The sequence below is a fragment of the Vombatus ursinus genome, unplaced genomic scaffold, assembly GCF_900497805.2.
Source record: "Vombatus ursinus unplaced genomic scaffold, bare-nosed wombat genome assembly UNPS02014778.1, whole genome shotgun sequence".
Taxonomy (NCBI): domain Eukaryota; kingdom Metazoa; phylum Chordata; class Mammalia; order Diprotodontia; family Vombatidae; genus Vombatus; species Vombatus ursinus.
The window spans coordinates 37996964-38014880 of NW_020954556.1; the positions used below are offsets into that span (position 1 = coordinate 37996964).

At 36.0% G+C, this 17917-nt stretch overlaps 1 protein-coding gene and 1 pseudogene across 1 annotated transcript in view; both read right to left on the bottom strand.

Annotated features, from left to right (window-relative positions):
• Nucleotides 1-3233: 3233 nt before the first annotated feature.
• Nucleotides 3234-3903, bottom strand: LOC114045398 (annotated as a pseudogene).
• Nucleotides 3904-7023: 3120 nt separating this feature from the next.
• Nucleotides 7024-17917, bottom strand: part of ACYP2 (acylphosphatase 2) — a 232381-nt gene continuing 221487 nt past the window's right edge. The window contains exon 4 of the mRNA XM_027865452.1: nucleotides 7024-7460. Coding sequence (XP_027721253.1) covers nucleotides 7346-7460 — 115 coding nt within the window. The 3' untranslated portion in view covers nucleotides 7024-7345. The remainder of the gene's footprint in view (nucleotides 7461-17917) is intronic.

The window sequence follows — 17917 nt, forward strand, 5'->3', positions numbered from 1 at the left end:
TTATGCCTTATAACCCTATATAACTCCATATAATCTTACAACTCTAAGAGTTAGTGCAATGGATAGAGCACTGAGTCTGAACTCAGGAAGACCTGAGTTTAAATACAGCTTCACACTTATTGGCTGGGTGACCCAGGACAAATCACTTAACCTCTGTCTACCTCAGTTTCCTTAATAGTAAAATAGAAATAATAATAGTACTGATTATATGGGATTGTTGTGAGGATCAAGGAGATAATATTTATAAAGTGTTTAGCACAGTGCTTGGCAATAAGTAAACATTTAGTAAATGCCTGTTGACTAACTCTAAAGTAATGAATTTTATATTAGATTTGGAGTTAGGAAACATGGGTTCAAGTCTTACCTTTGACACATATTGGCTATGTGACCCTGGGCAAGTCTGTTAACCATTTCTCAATGCTTCAGGCAACTCTCTAAGACTATAAATTGCAGAAAAGGTGCCAATGTGCATTTAGTGGAAGGGGTTTCCTCAGCAGGGATTTCCCTCTACCAGTGAAATAACAGATGCCTACCCCTATGCTTACTAAATTCCTGCTAAGTGTTGGGAACTGTTAGGCAGTGGGATTAAAACACAAAAACAAACAGTCCCTGGCCTCAAAGAGGTTACATTCTACTGGCAGTATATACAACATGTCTCTCTCCACTCCAATCTATCCTCCATTCAGCCACCAAAGTGATTTTCCTGAAGTGCAGGTCTGACCATGTCACCTAGCTACTCAATAAATTCCAGTGGCTCCCTCTCACCTCCAGGATGAAACACACAATCTGTTGATATTCAAAGCCCTTCATAACCTAGCCTCTTCCTACTTTTCCAGTCTTCCTATACCTTATTCCCTGACACATTACTCCAATGACACTCATCTCCTAGCTGTCCCATGAACATGACACTTACATCTCTTGGCTCTGAGCATTTTCCTTGGCTGCCCCTGGAATGCTTTTCCTCCTCTGCTCTATTGACTTCCCTACCTTCCTTCAAGTCCCAACTAAAATCCCACCTTTTACTGGAAGCTTTTCCTATCCCTTCTTAACTCTAGCACCTTCCTTCTGTTCATTAGTTCCTATTTATCTTGTGTATAGCTTGCTTTGTATATATTTGTTTGCATGTTATCTCTTCTGTGATCTCCTTGGGGACAGGGACTGTGTTTTGTCTTTTTGTATATACCCAGTACTTAGTATGGTGTTTGGCATATAGCAGGTTCTTCATAAATGTTACTGATTAGTAAATACAAACTATACTCAAATTAAATACAGAGCAGTTCCAAGACCAGGGATGGGATGTAGGGCTAACAAGCAGAGGACAGGCTAATTGAAGGAAAAGACACTTAAGATGAACCTTGATCCAAGGTGAGAAGGAAGAGTATTTCCTTCAGTTAGTCCATTAGCATATTTAAGCCCCTACTATAAGTCAGGCACTGAGCTAAACACAAGGGATACAAAGAAAGGGAAAAACAGTCCCTGCCCACAAGGAGCTCACAGTCTAATGGGGTAGACAACATGTAAACAACTACATACAAACAAGATATAGACAGTATAAATTGGAGATAATGAACAGAGGGAAGACTTCTTACACAAGGTAGGACTCAGCTGAGACTTGAAGGGAGACAAGGAAGGAGACGATGAGGGAGAGAATTTCAGCATGGGGAACAGCCACTAAACTCTTGGAACTGGGAGATGGGCTATCATATTTAAGGAACAGCAAGGAGGCTAGTGCCACTGGATCCTAGGCTTGCGAGACAGAGATAAGGGATGATGTCGAGATGAAGGATAAATGATTACAGATGGGGAACAGCAAGAAAATGTACTTATCAAATAATGCCAATTAGAGGGATAGAAAATATGACAGATGACAAAATCCAAATACTGAACTTAAGCAAAATTAAGTTTGACAGAGATCAATGTATGATCATAGTGTCTGAAGGGAAGTTATGTGCAATAAGCCTGGAAAGGAAAGTCAAAGCCAAGTTGTGAACTTCCTTAAATGCCAAACAGAAGTTTATATTTTATCCTAGAGGCAATAGGGAGCCACTATAATGGATCAGGGAGCATGAAACAATCAGGCCTAAGATTTAGAAATATCAGTTTTGGAGCTATGTGTGATGGATTAGCAGCTAGGTGGCACAGCGGATAGAGTGCCAGGTCTAGAGTCAGGAAGACTCATCTTCCTGAGTTCAAATCTGGCCTCAGGCATTTACAAACTGTGTGACCCGGGGCAAGTCACTAAAACTGTTTGGCTCAGTTTCCACATCTATAAAATGAGTTAGAGAAGGAAATGGCAAACCACTCCAGTATCGTAGCCAAAAAAACCCCAAATGAGGATCACAAAGAGTCAAACACGACTAAAAAATGACTGAAACGGAAATGGGTGATGGATTAGAGTGGATGGAAGCTGCATGTAAGATGGTACATGATGATGGTATATAGTTAAGGAAAGTGTTTATCCCTTGACTATTAAGAATTTTTGAATTTCTTTTTAGAAAAAGGCTTTAAAATTATGTCATATTAGTTTCACATCATATTTGAATGGCAGTCTGATGTGGTAGAAAAAGTCTTGGATGTGGAGTCACAAGACCTGGGTTTAATTCTTTTTTTAAATTGTAATTTTTTTTTTATTGGAAAACAAATATACAACTTGGAATGGATTTGGGGCAAATTGTGCCACAAGCAGATTTTTTTTTAAAGTGGCTAAACAAAGTTTAAAAAGCAAGTAACAATAGAAGAAAATGTTTTCTGATACGGGACCAGTAGTACAAAAAAATAGTGTACAAGTACCTGGATAATACACCTGTTTTGCAATAGTGCAACTTTAAGTACATATTGTTGACTGTCCATAGTCCACGCAGAGTTACAACTCCACACTTCAACAACAACATGCTGACAGCTCCTAAAGAAAACTACTTCTTTAAAAAAAAGAAAGGCATAACCCAGATGTTCCCTCATTTGACCAACTCCATCTAAGTTCAGATGTGCAGAAGGGCTTAGATATATCCAGAGTAAGCCACATGCAACATATTTTACTTGATCAATTTTCGAAAATAAAGTTTCAGGACAATGACAGTAGATAAGAGGAAGAAAAACATGGAGAAATGAAGTCCTAATTACTACACATGCATATCCTTTTGACAGTAGGGGGAAAAACCTTTTATAGATAAGTTACAAAGAAAAGCAAATAAACAATTTCGTACAAGAAATTTAACATATCTTGTACAATGTCTTCACTTCGCTGTCATAATTTGTACAAACTCTTCATAGTTTACTTGATTATCACCATCAATATCTGTTTCCCTGATCATTTTATCAACCTCTTCATCTGTTAACTTCTCTCTGAGGTTTGTTATCACATGGCGAAGTTCTGCTGCACTAATATAACCATTGCTGTCCTAAGACAAATGCTAGCTATTATTAATATTTAAAAATTTAATTGAACCTTTAAAGAGTAATAATGCAAATGCAAGGAAGCATCTTTAGAAGTTTTGACAGTTTGTCTTTTGTTCTTGCCACATTCTGTTTGTCCCTTGCAAAAAAAAAAAAGTTCCTAAAAGTATAAAAAAGGTGTTGATGTGCATGCTGACGGTACTAGAAAGAAAAGGTGTTTGTGTACCTTGTCAAATACATGGAATGCTTTTCTAATTTCTTCTTCATTGTCTGTGTCTTTCATTTTTCTTGCCATCATAGTCAGAAATGCTGGAAAGTCAGTTGTGCCATTACCATCAGCATCTACTTCATTAATCATATCCTGTAATTCAGCTTCTGTGGTGTTTTGCCCTAGTGACCTCATTAGATTCCCAATTCCTCTGTTGTTACAGTACCATCTCCATCCTTGTCAATTGGTGAAAAGGCTTCTTTGAATTCTGAAATCTTCTCTTGTGTCAGCTGATCAGCCATGCTGGTGCCCAAGTTCCTATCAAACAATCTCCACATTTGGTGGCTGCACTCAGACGCCTGGATTTAATTCTTTCACCTCTTACTAGATGTGACCCTGAGCAATCTTTCTGGGTCTCAGTTTCCTCATCTGTAAAGTGAAAATATTAATAATACCTAGCATTTATATAGTCCTTTAAAGTTTGCAGAGTGTTTTACAAATATTATCTCATTTGATCTTCACAACAACTCTGGGAGATAGGTCTATAATCATTCCCATCTTAGAGTTGAGGAAACTGAGGCAGACAAAGTTTAAGTAACTTGCCCAGGGTCACACAGCTAGTAATTGTCTGATGCTGGATTTGAACTCAAAGTCTTCCCAACTTCAAGCCCAGCACCACATAACTGCTTCTAACAATAATATTAGCACCAGCCATCTTACAGTGTTGTTGTGAGGAAAACTTTGTAAATGGCAAAGTAACATATAAAGTATCATCTTTAATTATGGGTACTATTGTCTGAAAAGTTGATAGAATCTCAGATCAACTCACCTCTTTCCACCCGCCCAGGCTTGAGAGTTTTAGTTGTCTTGTTATAGTATGCCCTATTCTCATAATATGGCATGGTATGGCATGGAGGTACCCAGCACAGCACCAGCTTTGGTGCTGGTTGCAAGTTGATAAAGCTTTGAGTAAGAGCCTAGTGATGGAGCACATGTCTGTTGACTGAGGCCTGGTCAAACTAAGTTTGGAGAGGCACCTCACCAGGTTGCCCACAAGGCAATGAACTTTTTGGCTACAACAACTCTGAGTTGTTGTCTCCTGAGTTACAGAGGGGCTCTGATTTGTGGTGGCAGAAGGAGTTTCTAAATTAAGGAAATCATAGATTCTTGAAACACTAAAATATTGTTGTGTATTACAAAAGACTTTTTGGCACAACAGAAAGAATATAAATTGGTATTTACTAGAAGAATTGCAAGATTTTGAATTTCTTAGTATTCTGAATTGACATGCTCCACTTTTCAGTATATGATTCTTTGTCTTCCTGGTGCTGAGAGAAAAATAAGGAATTACAATACTGAAAATTATGGGGGGACTTTACCTTAAAATACTTCACTGCTGCTTTTTTATAACACTACTCTCTTTCTGGTTCACCTCCTATCTTTCTGACCACTATTCAGTCTCCTTTACTGGCTCATCATACATATCAAACCCCTTGGCCATGAGAGTTCCCCAAAGTTTTACTCTAGGTCCCCTTATCTTTTCCCTCTACCTTCTATCTCGTGGTAAACTCATCAGCTCCTATCTGTTTAATTATCATGTCTATGAGGATGACTCCTAGATCCATCCAAATATCCAGCCCCAGTCTCATCCCTGAACCTCAGTCTGGAATCACCAATTTCCTATTGGGCATTTGAAACCTAATGTCCCAAAGATATAAACTCAACATGTCCAAAACTGAACTCATTATCTTTCCCCTTAAACTTTCGCTTTTTTCAAACTTCCCAATTTCTGTTGAAGGCCCCACCATCTTTCCTATGTCCCAGGATTGTAACCTCAGTCTTATCCTTATTCTTCCCCACCCAAAATATCCATACCTATGCCAAATCTTGCCACTTCACAATATCTCTAATATATGATCCATTTCCTCCATTCCCCCAACTATCACCTTCATTCATGCTCTCATCACATCTTGCCTAGATTATTATCACAGCCTCTTGATTGATCTCCCTACCTCAAGTTTCTTGCCACTTCAGTCCATTCCACATACGGCTGCTGCCAAAGTGATTTTCCTTAAACACAATCTGACCAAGTGATTCTGTACTCAATCAACTCCAATGGCTTCCTGTTGCCTCCACAATCAAATATAAACTCTTCTGTTTAGCTTTTAAAGTCCTATGTAACTTGGCTCCAACATATCTTTCTAGCCTCACTGATCATTACTTTTCTTCGACTCTGCAATCCACCCAAACTGACCTTCTCTCGGCTATTCACATGGGACACTCCATTTTCTGTCTTCATGCTTTGTGTACTACATGTTAATTTCACTACATGGCGTGCCTGGAACGTACCCTCTCCTTACCCCATAGAATCCCTTTCTTCCTTTAAGATGCTGTTCAAGCACCATTTTGCTCATGAAGCCTGTACTGATTCCATGATCAAGAAAGTGCCTTCCCTCCCAAACTATCTTATATTTAACTACTTTGTTATTTTATTATATATTAAATATTTTAATATATATTTGTTTTATTAAATATTATTTTATATCTAATATATATTATATATTTTAATTTAGTCACTCTATAGTGACTAAACTTTACTGAACTTTACATTAGATTGTAAACTCCTTGTAAGCAGGGATTATGTCATTCTGTATATTTGCATCCCCAGTGCCTGGCACAGAATAGGTGCTTAATAAATATTTATTGATTAATTATAATTTAAAGTCAAATGGCCCTAAAGGAATGGATTATCTATAGCAGAGGTGTCAAACAAGGGCTGCAGACATGTGGCTTAAACCACTCCTGAAATATTTAACAAAACAAATACAAATACAGTAAAACATAGATAATACTAACATATGGTTTTCTAAGTCAATACATAGCATGCCGGGATCTTCATGTATGGTTTAGTGGCCTCTGTTTCTACTTGAGTTTGTACCACTGATCTACAGGGAATTCTGTAGTTTATGTTGGACTATGCCAATTTTGTTTTCAAGTTAACATAACATATTTTAGGGGGTATTCTACATTCTATCAGAAAAGTCTAATAAATTACCCTTATTTAGCCTTTTCACTTCAGACAGATCCAGTGACAGCTCTTTTTCTAGTACAATGGAAGTTTTGCCAGAAAAACATGGTTGGAGTTTGTGACTTGGACTAATGCCTCCTAGGAATTTTATGAAGAGCTCTTTATTCCACAAACAATATCAAATAGCTATAAAACTAGATAGCTTTAATCAGTATTCATATTTAGCTAGATTTTGTTATGGATGTTGAACAAAACTAGAAATAAGTATATACTTTGGATTTTCTACTAAGATATCACTAACATCCAAGGGATTATTATAGGAGATTTTAGAATTCAAAAGGATCAACAGCATATACAAGTTTCATTTTTAAATAATTAACTTTATTATGTGATGAATAGTGAAACAATATTCATATTGTCATGTTCATTCAACTCCAAGGCCTTTTGGGCCAAAGTTAAACTAGATACTCATATTATACATTACAGATATTTTCTGATTTTACATTCTACTTTCATTTCTGTAAAAATATTCAAGTTAAATTATTTCAGTGGCAGGTATTTTTAGTAACATTACAGTTTTACATTTTTTAGAACAAATTTCCATTGTTTAAATGGAAATACAAAGCACTATTATTCCCTTTTATGGATTTAATAGAGTATGGAATCTATTATGGCACATAAGCATTATAATTTTATTCTAAGAACTTCTTTCTCCACTAGTATTTAACGCTAAAATTAGTGTACTCAAGTTGAGAGATGGTCTTTTCATTGGAAAAGTCAGCCCGATCAATACGAGAACTGGGGCTCCCAATTTTGCTTAGCCAGGTTTTCCTGTGGATCAAAAGAAGAAGAAAAAGATAAGTCTTTTTCAGCATGTAAAGTCCATTTTAGTGGGCTGAAATGACATTACAATAAATATTAATAGGATTTTAAACAAAACATTTTCATAAGAAACCCTTTAAAATGTTACATTTCCTATATCATTCTAATAATAGGGTAGATACATATTATATCATTAAATCTGGATAAAATAAAGATAATGAAAACTTGAGTATGGCCAGTCCTTGATTATTTATTTGAGAACTTCCCATGGCAGTCTATTAATACCAAATTTTCTTTTTAGCAGTATTAATGTACTTAGAATCTCAGAATCTGAATTAGAAGAGATCTCAAAGTTATCCAGTCCAATTTGAATCTGAAAACAATTCCTTTTTCAATATACCCAGGTTGTCATCTAGCCTTTTTTGGGAAGATGTTTGTCTATCTCACTTTGGGACTCTAATTGTTGAGAAGTTTTTCTGTACATCAAGCAACTTCCACTCATTGCTTTTAGCTATGTCGTTGGGGGGCATGCAAAACAAGTCTAATCCTTTCCCCCCATGACAGCCCTTCAAATACTTGAAAATACTCATCATGCATAAACATCTCTGGCTCCTTTAACTTATTCCCATACAGCATGATATCAAAGTCCTGCATCATTCTTGTCGCCTTTCTCTGCACATTCTCCAGCTTATTAATATCCTTTCTATAATGTGGAACTAAGAATGGAATACAATATCCTAGACGTCATCTGACCAGGAAAGAGGATGGTGGGACTACAGGGTTATCTCTCCTTTTCATCTACTTGTAGTTATGTTAAGGAATTAAAATTAATTTAATGTTGGGCTAATGTATCAATTCTCAAATTTTTTTGTTCTCAGGACCTCCATAGAAGCTGAAAAATTATTGAAGGTCCCTCAAAGAGTTTTTGTTTATATATGTTACATCAGCTGACTCTATATACACTTATATAAATGTATTATAAATTTTACTGATATAAAGCATATATAATACACAATTTACAATAAAATATGCAATACTTCTTATTGTAAATTCCATGTAGTCAATTCATCCCCACACAATGGTTTTGTTGATTTCTGACAAACTTTTGTATCTATAACCAATCTATGGTTGCAATGTAACCATGATTTAACAAATGAAATTTCATTTTAATCCATTAACTTTTCTCAATGAATGTATTGCTATTAAATCTGCTCTGTGATTTACAATTCAACTATTTCTCACCGTCGTACAAATTACATTTATTAAACTGAAACCTCTTCCAGCTTTAGCACTCCTGACTACAATAGGGATAATTATCTTTTTAGCTTCTTGAATAGTTGCAAGGATTGGAACATTGTTTGATACTATATCATTACCTAAAAAGAAATCTCCAAAATCGTTCAAATCAATTTCATGTTTTAAAATTCCACTTAAATGATACTGTTTTTTAAAACCAGCTAACCAAGGTGAAGTTAGTTCTTCCTAAGGCCAAGTAGATGGTTCTAATAAATCAAAATAATTAATTGTTTCTGTCCAATAAAGGACCTAAGTTCACGTGTTTAATTATATTTTCTAGTAACATTCCTAGGAAAAGCATTACATTTATTATTTTTATTAAATTAAATGTCTTCAAACTTATTAGTCTTGATCAAATCTTCAACATGAGAGTCCTGCTTCCAGTATGAATCTTTAACTTTTCCAAAGATCTTACATAATAACTGAAAATAGACAATAATGTATTGATTAATTTTTGTTTTCTGAATGTTAATTAATCTTGATTGTGATGAAGTAATGAAAATTCTTCAAGAATATAAATCATTAAAACAAGGTCTTGCAGGAAATTAATGTTGGCTAATCTCCTTACCAAACTAGAATAAGAAGAATGAGAAAAAGGCATATATGACATAGGATATGTGCGCCATACAGGAGTAACAGTACATAAACTATATGCTGTTTGTTTTGGTCTCAGTACTTCACCAATTTTAATAATTTCAAGTTCAAGTTCTTTAGCTACAGTTTCTAGCTTGATTTTTATTTGATTGGTGATAAGGAGAATATATTTTATCCAGAAATATTTTAAAGTGAGTAACTTGTTTTATTTCAGATATTAAATTGTCAAGCGATAATTTTAATCAATAATTTAAACAATGCCAAATGATGATTTTAGGAAAATGTTTTACAACTTCATAGCTATTCCAGACTTTCTTATCAGTTTTATTAGCACCAGCAGAACAAAAATGCAATTAAATCAGCTTTCAGATATTTATTATTAAAGACATCATCATTGAAAATAGACAATAATGTATTGAAAGTATATTTTCTTATGATTGACACCAATTCTTTTCACTTTGAAAAATAGATTTTTTTAACTGCTACCTTTTGTTTTTAACATCATCTAGATTTCCTCCTGTACTGCTTTTCCCAGGGAGTCATGCCTTATAATAAAGAATTAAAATAAAAACAATCCAGCAAAACCAATCAACACATAGAAGAAACTGAATTTTATTTGCAATTTTCCACACCCATAAAACTCCCACCTCTGAAAAGGGGTGGGGAGAGGTGTTTTCTCATACATCCTGGGGGGGGGGCAAACTTGCTCTTTATTTTTGCAACACTAATTTTCAATTGGTTTTGTGATTGTTTTTCTTTCCTCTTACATTGTTGCAGACATTGTGTATATTGTTTTCCTGGCTCTGCTTACTTCACTTTGCATTAGTTCATCAGTTTTTCCATGTTTCTCTTTATTTAACATGTTCAATTTTTTTTCTTTTTAACTAAATTTTGATTGATGTCTTCTGCTTTTAACATCATCACAGTTATCCCCATAGTTATCCTTCCCCTGTCTCTCCCAGAGAGCCATCCCATATAACAAATTGTATTTTTAAAAGACAAAAAAAAAAAAGGGAAAAAAATTAGAATTGATCAACTCATTGAGAAAGTCAGAAAACATGTGCAACGTGTAACACCTGTGGACCTCCCACCTCTACAAAGGGACAGGTTGGGGATACCTTCTCATACCTCTTCATTTGTGTCATGCTTGATTATAATTTATAATATATATTATAATATATAATATAATATATAATAATATATATTTATAATTTTGTTATTCTTTATAATTCTTTTAAAGCAACAAATAACATTACTGATGTAGGAGCTGATTGAACTTCATACTAACTATGTTTAACAACTATCTTAGAGAATTCCTTAAGATTTAATAATAGGCTCTCATGAGCCAGTATGAGCTGGCTCCAATTTATCATTAGTTATCTCTATCAGATATTTACCATATTAAAAATTAAACATCTTAGTATTAATATGAAAACAGTTTTGATCTCCTAGACCCTCTGAAAGGATCTCACAGACTACAAGGGGTACTTAGAATTCACTTTGAGAACCAATGGGCTAAAAGAAAACACAGATAAATTTTGCTACAAAATCAGCACAAATGGTTATGTGATCTTTTTGATCTGGATGTTTCTAGTTGATGAAAATCACATCTTATCCAGTCCAGCACAACCCAAAGGACACTTGACGATGTTTCCCCATAAGTCTGATACGGGAAGCTCCACCCACCCAACATCTTTACTTTCTCCTGCCAGCACAAGGGTAACTGCATAGCAGTTGGATTGGCCACTTGTCATTCTTTGTCTTCAGCACAGCTTTCCCAGTCACACATTTTGGTGATGACACCTTTTATTTCTGATCTCCTAATTTATTCAGTGGTTGCAAACTATAGCCTGCTCACTCACACATCCAATTTACGCCTCCCCACTGTTCACAGTATGTTAATAATTTTCAAATTTATTTTTGGAATTTATTGTATGGCTTGCAGCCATACAATAATATTGGTAGGCTATTACATAAAAATATGATCCTTTATTTCCAGGAGAATACTGAAGTTATTAAAAGAACTCTGTGGGGCAGCTAGGTGGTGCAGTGGATAGAGTGCCAGGCTTGAAGCCAAGAAGACCTCAATTCACATCCAGCCTCAGACACCTACTAGCAGTGACCCAGGGCAAGTCACTTAACCCTGTTTGCCTCAGTTTCCTCATCTGTAAAATGAACTATAGAAGGAAATGGCAAACCATTTCAATATCTTTGCCAAGAAAACCCCAAATGGTGTTACAAAGAATTGGTCATGACTGAAAACACAACAAAAAGAACTTTGTAATTTTCTGAAGGCAATCCTGGAAATATCCCAGGACTCTGAACCCAACACCTTTAAGAATAGCAGTATTCCCCAATCCATCAGAAATACTTCCAGCCCAGCCCCAGTAGCCATCATGGTAGAGAGAGCCAATCAAACTACCACCACCGCCGCCTTGCTCACCATCTTCCCCCAGATCTTAATTGAAACAGCTCAACTAAGTCTTGGGAAGAACATCTTGGGTACCCCTGTGAAGTGGCATTATAGCCGTGTCGATTGAAGATCCAGAAGAGAAAGTTCTTGTCACCAAAGTCCTTGGCAAAAGGGCTTACCATCAGAAATGGCTATGTTTTTATCAGTGGAAACGACACAAAAAAGAGGCATTACCATCTACTATGCTACTGTATCCAAAGGACCAGGGGACCTTTTTTATCTGATTTGCAGCAGAAATCTCCCATATGTATTTTCTCACTTATTAGAATACAAGCTCCCTGAGAGCAGCAATTGTTTTACTTTTCTTTTTGTATCCCTAATGCTTAGCATAGTGCTTTGCACACAGTTAAGTGCTTAATAAATGTTTCCTTCATTCATTGATACATTGATTCATTTGATCCAGTCCAATTTCTTCTTCATATATAATTCTGGGCCCAACTTTTCTATTTATATTGTCTGTCCTAGATACATTTGTCCACACTGATGACATTCTAACGTCAGAATCTGAGCAAAAGACCCTGCCTGCCCCTTTAAAAAAGCATTTATTTATGTATGTATGTATGTATGTATGTATTTATTTATTTACTGATTTGGTCTTTCCTTGTAGGTGGTCAAAGTCTTTTGTGGGCTTACAAATCTCTTCCAGGAGAGTCTACAATGTTTTAGGTCAATCGTAAAGACGTGCTACCTTGCAGGATATCACTTGTGAAAGCCTGCCTGTTACCTACTAATGCTCTCATTGAGGAAAACCTTAAGGCATGTAGAGAAGAGTATTTGAAAGATTTTGTAGAGATGTAACAGTAGTCATATAGATCAGTAATTGTTGATATTCTCTTGGTCATCTTTTTTTAGTATTAATAAGGTTTGAGATTCTTCCACACCTTTGTTGGTATCTTACTCTCCCTTCAGATATTTTGTTACTTGGCCTATTAACATGCCCACAATTGTGTCATCTCTAGGAAGCATCTTCTCAATCTACACTTGGCCCAATCTGTCTGTTTTTCCTTTCTTTGTTTTCTTCAGTGCCGCTTCTGCTACATATATGAGTACATTTTGTACTGCCATGTTAAGAGTCAAATTTTAGTGGTTTTGTTCTTGAGCATTAAAGTGGTTGGTATAAAAATCTTTGCAGACCTTTCCTATTTTTCTTCTTTGTTTTCCTTTCCATTTTCAACCTTAAATGCCCTCAATGTGATTTTGCTTGAATATATCTCTTGCCCTCACTTCCCACTAATCTGTTTTATCCTGCTTTTCTTTGCTCTAGTAGGTGATACTGCTTATAATCCATCATCATTCTTCCCACAAGTTTCTAATCTAACACAGAGTCTCTGGTAAATAAATCAGGTATTTGATGAAAAAAGTACTTATATGGATGGCTCTTTTGGTCTCTTTGTTTTGTTCATGGACTTGTAAATCCCAGGAAATAATGTTTCCTGTTGTCAAACCAAAATTTCAGTGTGAGCATTTGCAACTCAGAAATTGGCAAACACTACAAATCAGGGCTTGATTTTTTTTGCTTTGTTGATAGTCTAGACAAGGGGTGGGGAACCTGTGGCCTTGAGGCCACATGTGGCCCTCTAGGTCCTCAAGTGTGGCCCTTTGACTGAATTCAAATGTCACAGAACAAATGCCCTTAATAAAAGAATTTGTTCAGTAAAACTTGGACTCAGTCAAAAGACCTCACCCAAGGACCTAGAAGGCCATATGTGGCCTCGAGGCCAAAGGTTCCCCACCCCGGACATTCTAGACTTAGGAAACTGATAGAGAAAATGTTAATAATGCAGATTAAACTTAAGAGTGTGTGATATACACATTTTCCTTTCAGGGAGCTGGTTGTTAAACATTCCCCCAGCACACTCTTGGATTAAATCTATTCAGTCAACTTCTTTCTTTTCTTCTCAAAGGAATATTTTTGAGTGGTTCTTATACTTAACTACAATTTCCATCTTCTGATTTTATTTATATCAAGAATGTCGAGATGGATAGAATTCATCTCTTCCAATAGTGTGCATACTTGTTGGCCACTGGACAAAAATATCCCATCTAAAGAACCAACAGCCAAGTTAAAGGAGCCTCATAGATAAGGATATGAATTGATGCTGAATTGTTATCTACCCATTTGACTCACAGCTGGATTCCTGACTAAGCTACTGATTACTGTCAGTAATTCAAATTCCAATTCTGCCTCTTCCTCTTACAGTACCTTCTTCAGCTCTTGTTTAGGGCAGTTTAACTGTATGTAGTTGATTTTGCTCTCTATTCATATTCAGTGGGATAACCACATTGACAAAGTGACACTGCCACACTCCCTGCATTTCCCAGCACCATGCCTTTACTTGTACTCATCCCTATAACTGGAATAGCCCCCTTTCCCCTTCTTATCTGCTGAATTCTTATCTTTTAAAGTGTAATTCACATCTTCCAGGAAGCCTCCAGCTGGTAAAAACCTCCCCTTCCAATCTCCTAAAGCACTTTGCTTTAAATTTCTCTAATGCATTTTATAATCTGTGTTTGAATCATACCTGTACTAGATTGTAAGCTCCTTGAAGGTAGGGATTTATCTCAATTTTGTTTCTCCCTACTGCCTAGCATGGCAATCTGTACACAGTGAGCACTTAATGTTTATTAAATGAATGAATGAATTCCATTAATCAAGAAAAGGAATATTACGACTAGAATTACTCACATTTCTCTTTTGTTCCTCTTTACTTGCTTAGACATGGGCCAAAATAGCTTGATGAATTTCTCATGTAAGGCTCTATTTGAAAATAATGACTTTAATGACATTACCTTTGCAAAAAGAACTATGAAATATACTGTTTGTTCACATGAACTGAAAGAGCTTCTCAAATTATTGCATTAAAAGTGAGCTGGGTAAGAATGCTATCTACATATCTGTCCATGATTAATGTGAGTTCAAAAGTTTTAGATAGGCAGGAAGCTCCATACTTCCCAGAACCATGACATTCAGCAGCAGTCATCCACCTTCTGTTTTTCCTATGCACTCTACATATTACAAGCATGCTTCAGATAATATTAAAAGTGATTATGGCTGTCATCTTTAGTTACAGGAAATAGCATTGCCATGAATCATTAATAGCACTAACTTCCTAATGCTTGCTTTTCTACTCTTACAAAGAAGGGGCAAAGCTAAAGAATATTGGAAACAACAACTGCTCTTGGTTATAGACCTGTCAGAACTCTGTCAATTTTAATTTCTGAGATTCCATTACATTCTATCAGGAATATTCCATCTCATGACAGTGTAAAACAAAAATTACATAGAGAGGTGACTACAAGTTTTTAGGACCTTCAGGCTGAGATATCAAAAAAGCAAGTATAACTGATGCCTTACAGGAAGGTTAATAAAAAAAAATATTGTCATGCACAGAAAATAACTGAATGGAATTTTCTTACAAATTATACTTAATTTCAGAAGTTAAGGGTACCAGTAATTTCATGCAAAAACCCAAACAAAGCTGTTCTTTCATCTCTGGCTCACATAATTCCAACTTTCACATAAAAAAAAAAAGACCAAGAAGTCCTTGTGTAAAGAAAGTGTTTGTACCAATTTTAGAAATGTCAAAAACTTTGTGAATTTTTGCTCTGTTTAAAATGTTTCAGTACTTATGTAATATTTACAATGTATCTAAAAGAGAAACACATAATTCTCTTGAACCCCAACCTCCGTGTTATCATGTTGCATATCCATGCCTGAGAAGTAGAAATACTTTGCCATTTGGTTAAAAGATACAGAACATTCAATATACATTGTAGAACTTTTGCTATCTCAGTACTCTTATGTTCATATGCCCGTGGTTTTATCTTTCCCAGTTGTGTTTCCATGTGATGCTTCTCTTAGGCACACAATAAAGGTTATTCCTAATGAAAAATTATTTTTTCCTTTTCCAGCCAACAAACATTTATTATGTGCTCACTATTTACAGGTAGGCACTGGGGGTGGGAGAGGAAATACAAAGATTATTATCATCATTTTTATTGGTAATGCTTCATCTCAAGATTTAGAAAGGGCTTTCCCCTCAATCTGAAGCAATAGTTATTCTTTTTGCTGATGGGGAAATTATCCAAGTTTCTATAGCCTTGTATGCTGCTTTAAAGGGAGCAGGTTCTTCTTTCGTATCAGGTGAATAGCTTGTTGCATTGGGCTTTTGGTTCACATCACTTTGTCATTTCTTCTTCAAATGGGATATCTCACATTTGATCATGTTTATTTGATTGTCAAGTTTTGTCACTTTACTTTGACTACCAAAGTTTTTCCTTAAAACTTCTTCTTTTGGTTTAAACTTTTAAAAACAAACATGGGCCTTAAAATCATCACTGGAGCTCCTTGACCATGTCTTAAATCCAAATCACTCTAGCTTTCACTGACTGACCAATAATAGGTTCCAGCCCAAGCCTCACGTGGTCACTGTTTGATTTTTGATGGCTCAGAGTGTAAATAGCAATGGTTTCTGTTCCGGCTAGAACCCTGAGGTTCTTCTTCTTTCAGTTTGATTTTTTTTTTTTTGAGTAGGCAAACTAGGCTATCTTTTCCCTCATTTCTTACCTAGCCTAAAATAATTGAATGGGTTTTGCCTCAGACAAAATGAGACCTGGGAAAGAGCTTAAAAAGGTCAAGGTCTTCCATTGCATCTGGGGTCATCTCCAGTCATCCTGATCTATGTCTTGCCACTGGACTCAGCCGACCCTGGAGGACAGAGTGAGGCTGATGACTCTGCACAGTCTGTGAGACTGTGCCTCGCAAATCCAATTCATTTACAAGTCAAGACATTACCCTCCTAATGTCATTGGTTCTCTTTGAGAACAAAGAGCAAACTAGAACAACAAAAAATATTTTTTCCCATAAAAGTCCTTTGAGTATCAACTTCTTTAAACCAAATTGTGATTTTTCCTTTTGAGTACATGTAACATATTTATGGACATTTATAAATGTTGAATGATAAAGCTTTAATTAAGTGCTTACTATGTGCTAAGAGTTACAGCTACAAATATAAGCAAGCAAGAGAGTCCCTGACCTCAAGGAATTTACATTATAACTGGTGAATATAAAATGGAGAGTATAAAGGGGTGAAGGAGACGTGTCAGTGGAAGTATGATCTGGAAATGTTCTGGTTCTGGGCAACATAATATGAAAGTTCACCAATCAAAGTCCAAGATCTTGGAAGGCAGAATCCAGATGGTACTAGCGGTATGTGGTTAAGGAGGACGGTTGGAATGTAGGCAGCGTGGTTTGAATGGTCAGGAAGTGACACGGACATTTAGTTACAAGTAAGAGAAGACAAAAGTTCACCTATTAGATCCCATGGTCCCAGAGGCAAAGTACAGGTGATTCTGGTGAGATTGGGTGAAAGAGGAGAGCTAGACTGGAGGTGTCATAGTCTGATTTCTTGATGGTACTTTGGTGCTAGTACTCCTGTATTGAATAATGGTGACTTAATTGATAATGAGATTCTTTTCAATGTCTTAGGGATCTAGGACAAGCTCTACTCCTGCCTCTATCTCTAATTCCCCAAGTTGATTCTTTGGATTTCAGCTTCTTGCACTCCAAAAAATGCATTCTCTTTTTAGTAAACACATCTCTCACGTGCATCCAAGCTACAGTTATAACAATAGATAAGGGCATTTCTTGCCCTAGATATCCAAAGACTTTACACCTAAGGTTATTAACTAAAACAAGCAATTATTAAGTGTGTACTATGTGCCAAGAATTGTGCTAAGATTGGGGATACCAAGACAAAAAAATCCTTCCCTTAAAGAGCTTACATTCTAACAGGCAGGATAACATATACAAGCACACAGAGAATATTTATTAAATGAGTCGATGATAAAGTTTTTGTAAGGAAGGGTACTAGCATTAGAAAGAATTAGGGCCTAGAGTCAGAAGACTCATCTTCCTGAGTTCAAATCTGGCCTCATACACTTACAAGCTGTATGACCCTGGGAAAGTCACTTAATCCTCATCTATAAAATGAGCTAGAGAAGGAGATGGCAAACCGCTCTAGTATCTTTGCCATGAAAACCCCAAATGGGGTCACAAAGAGTCAGACATGACTGAAAATGACTAAACAACAGCAAGGAAAGG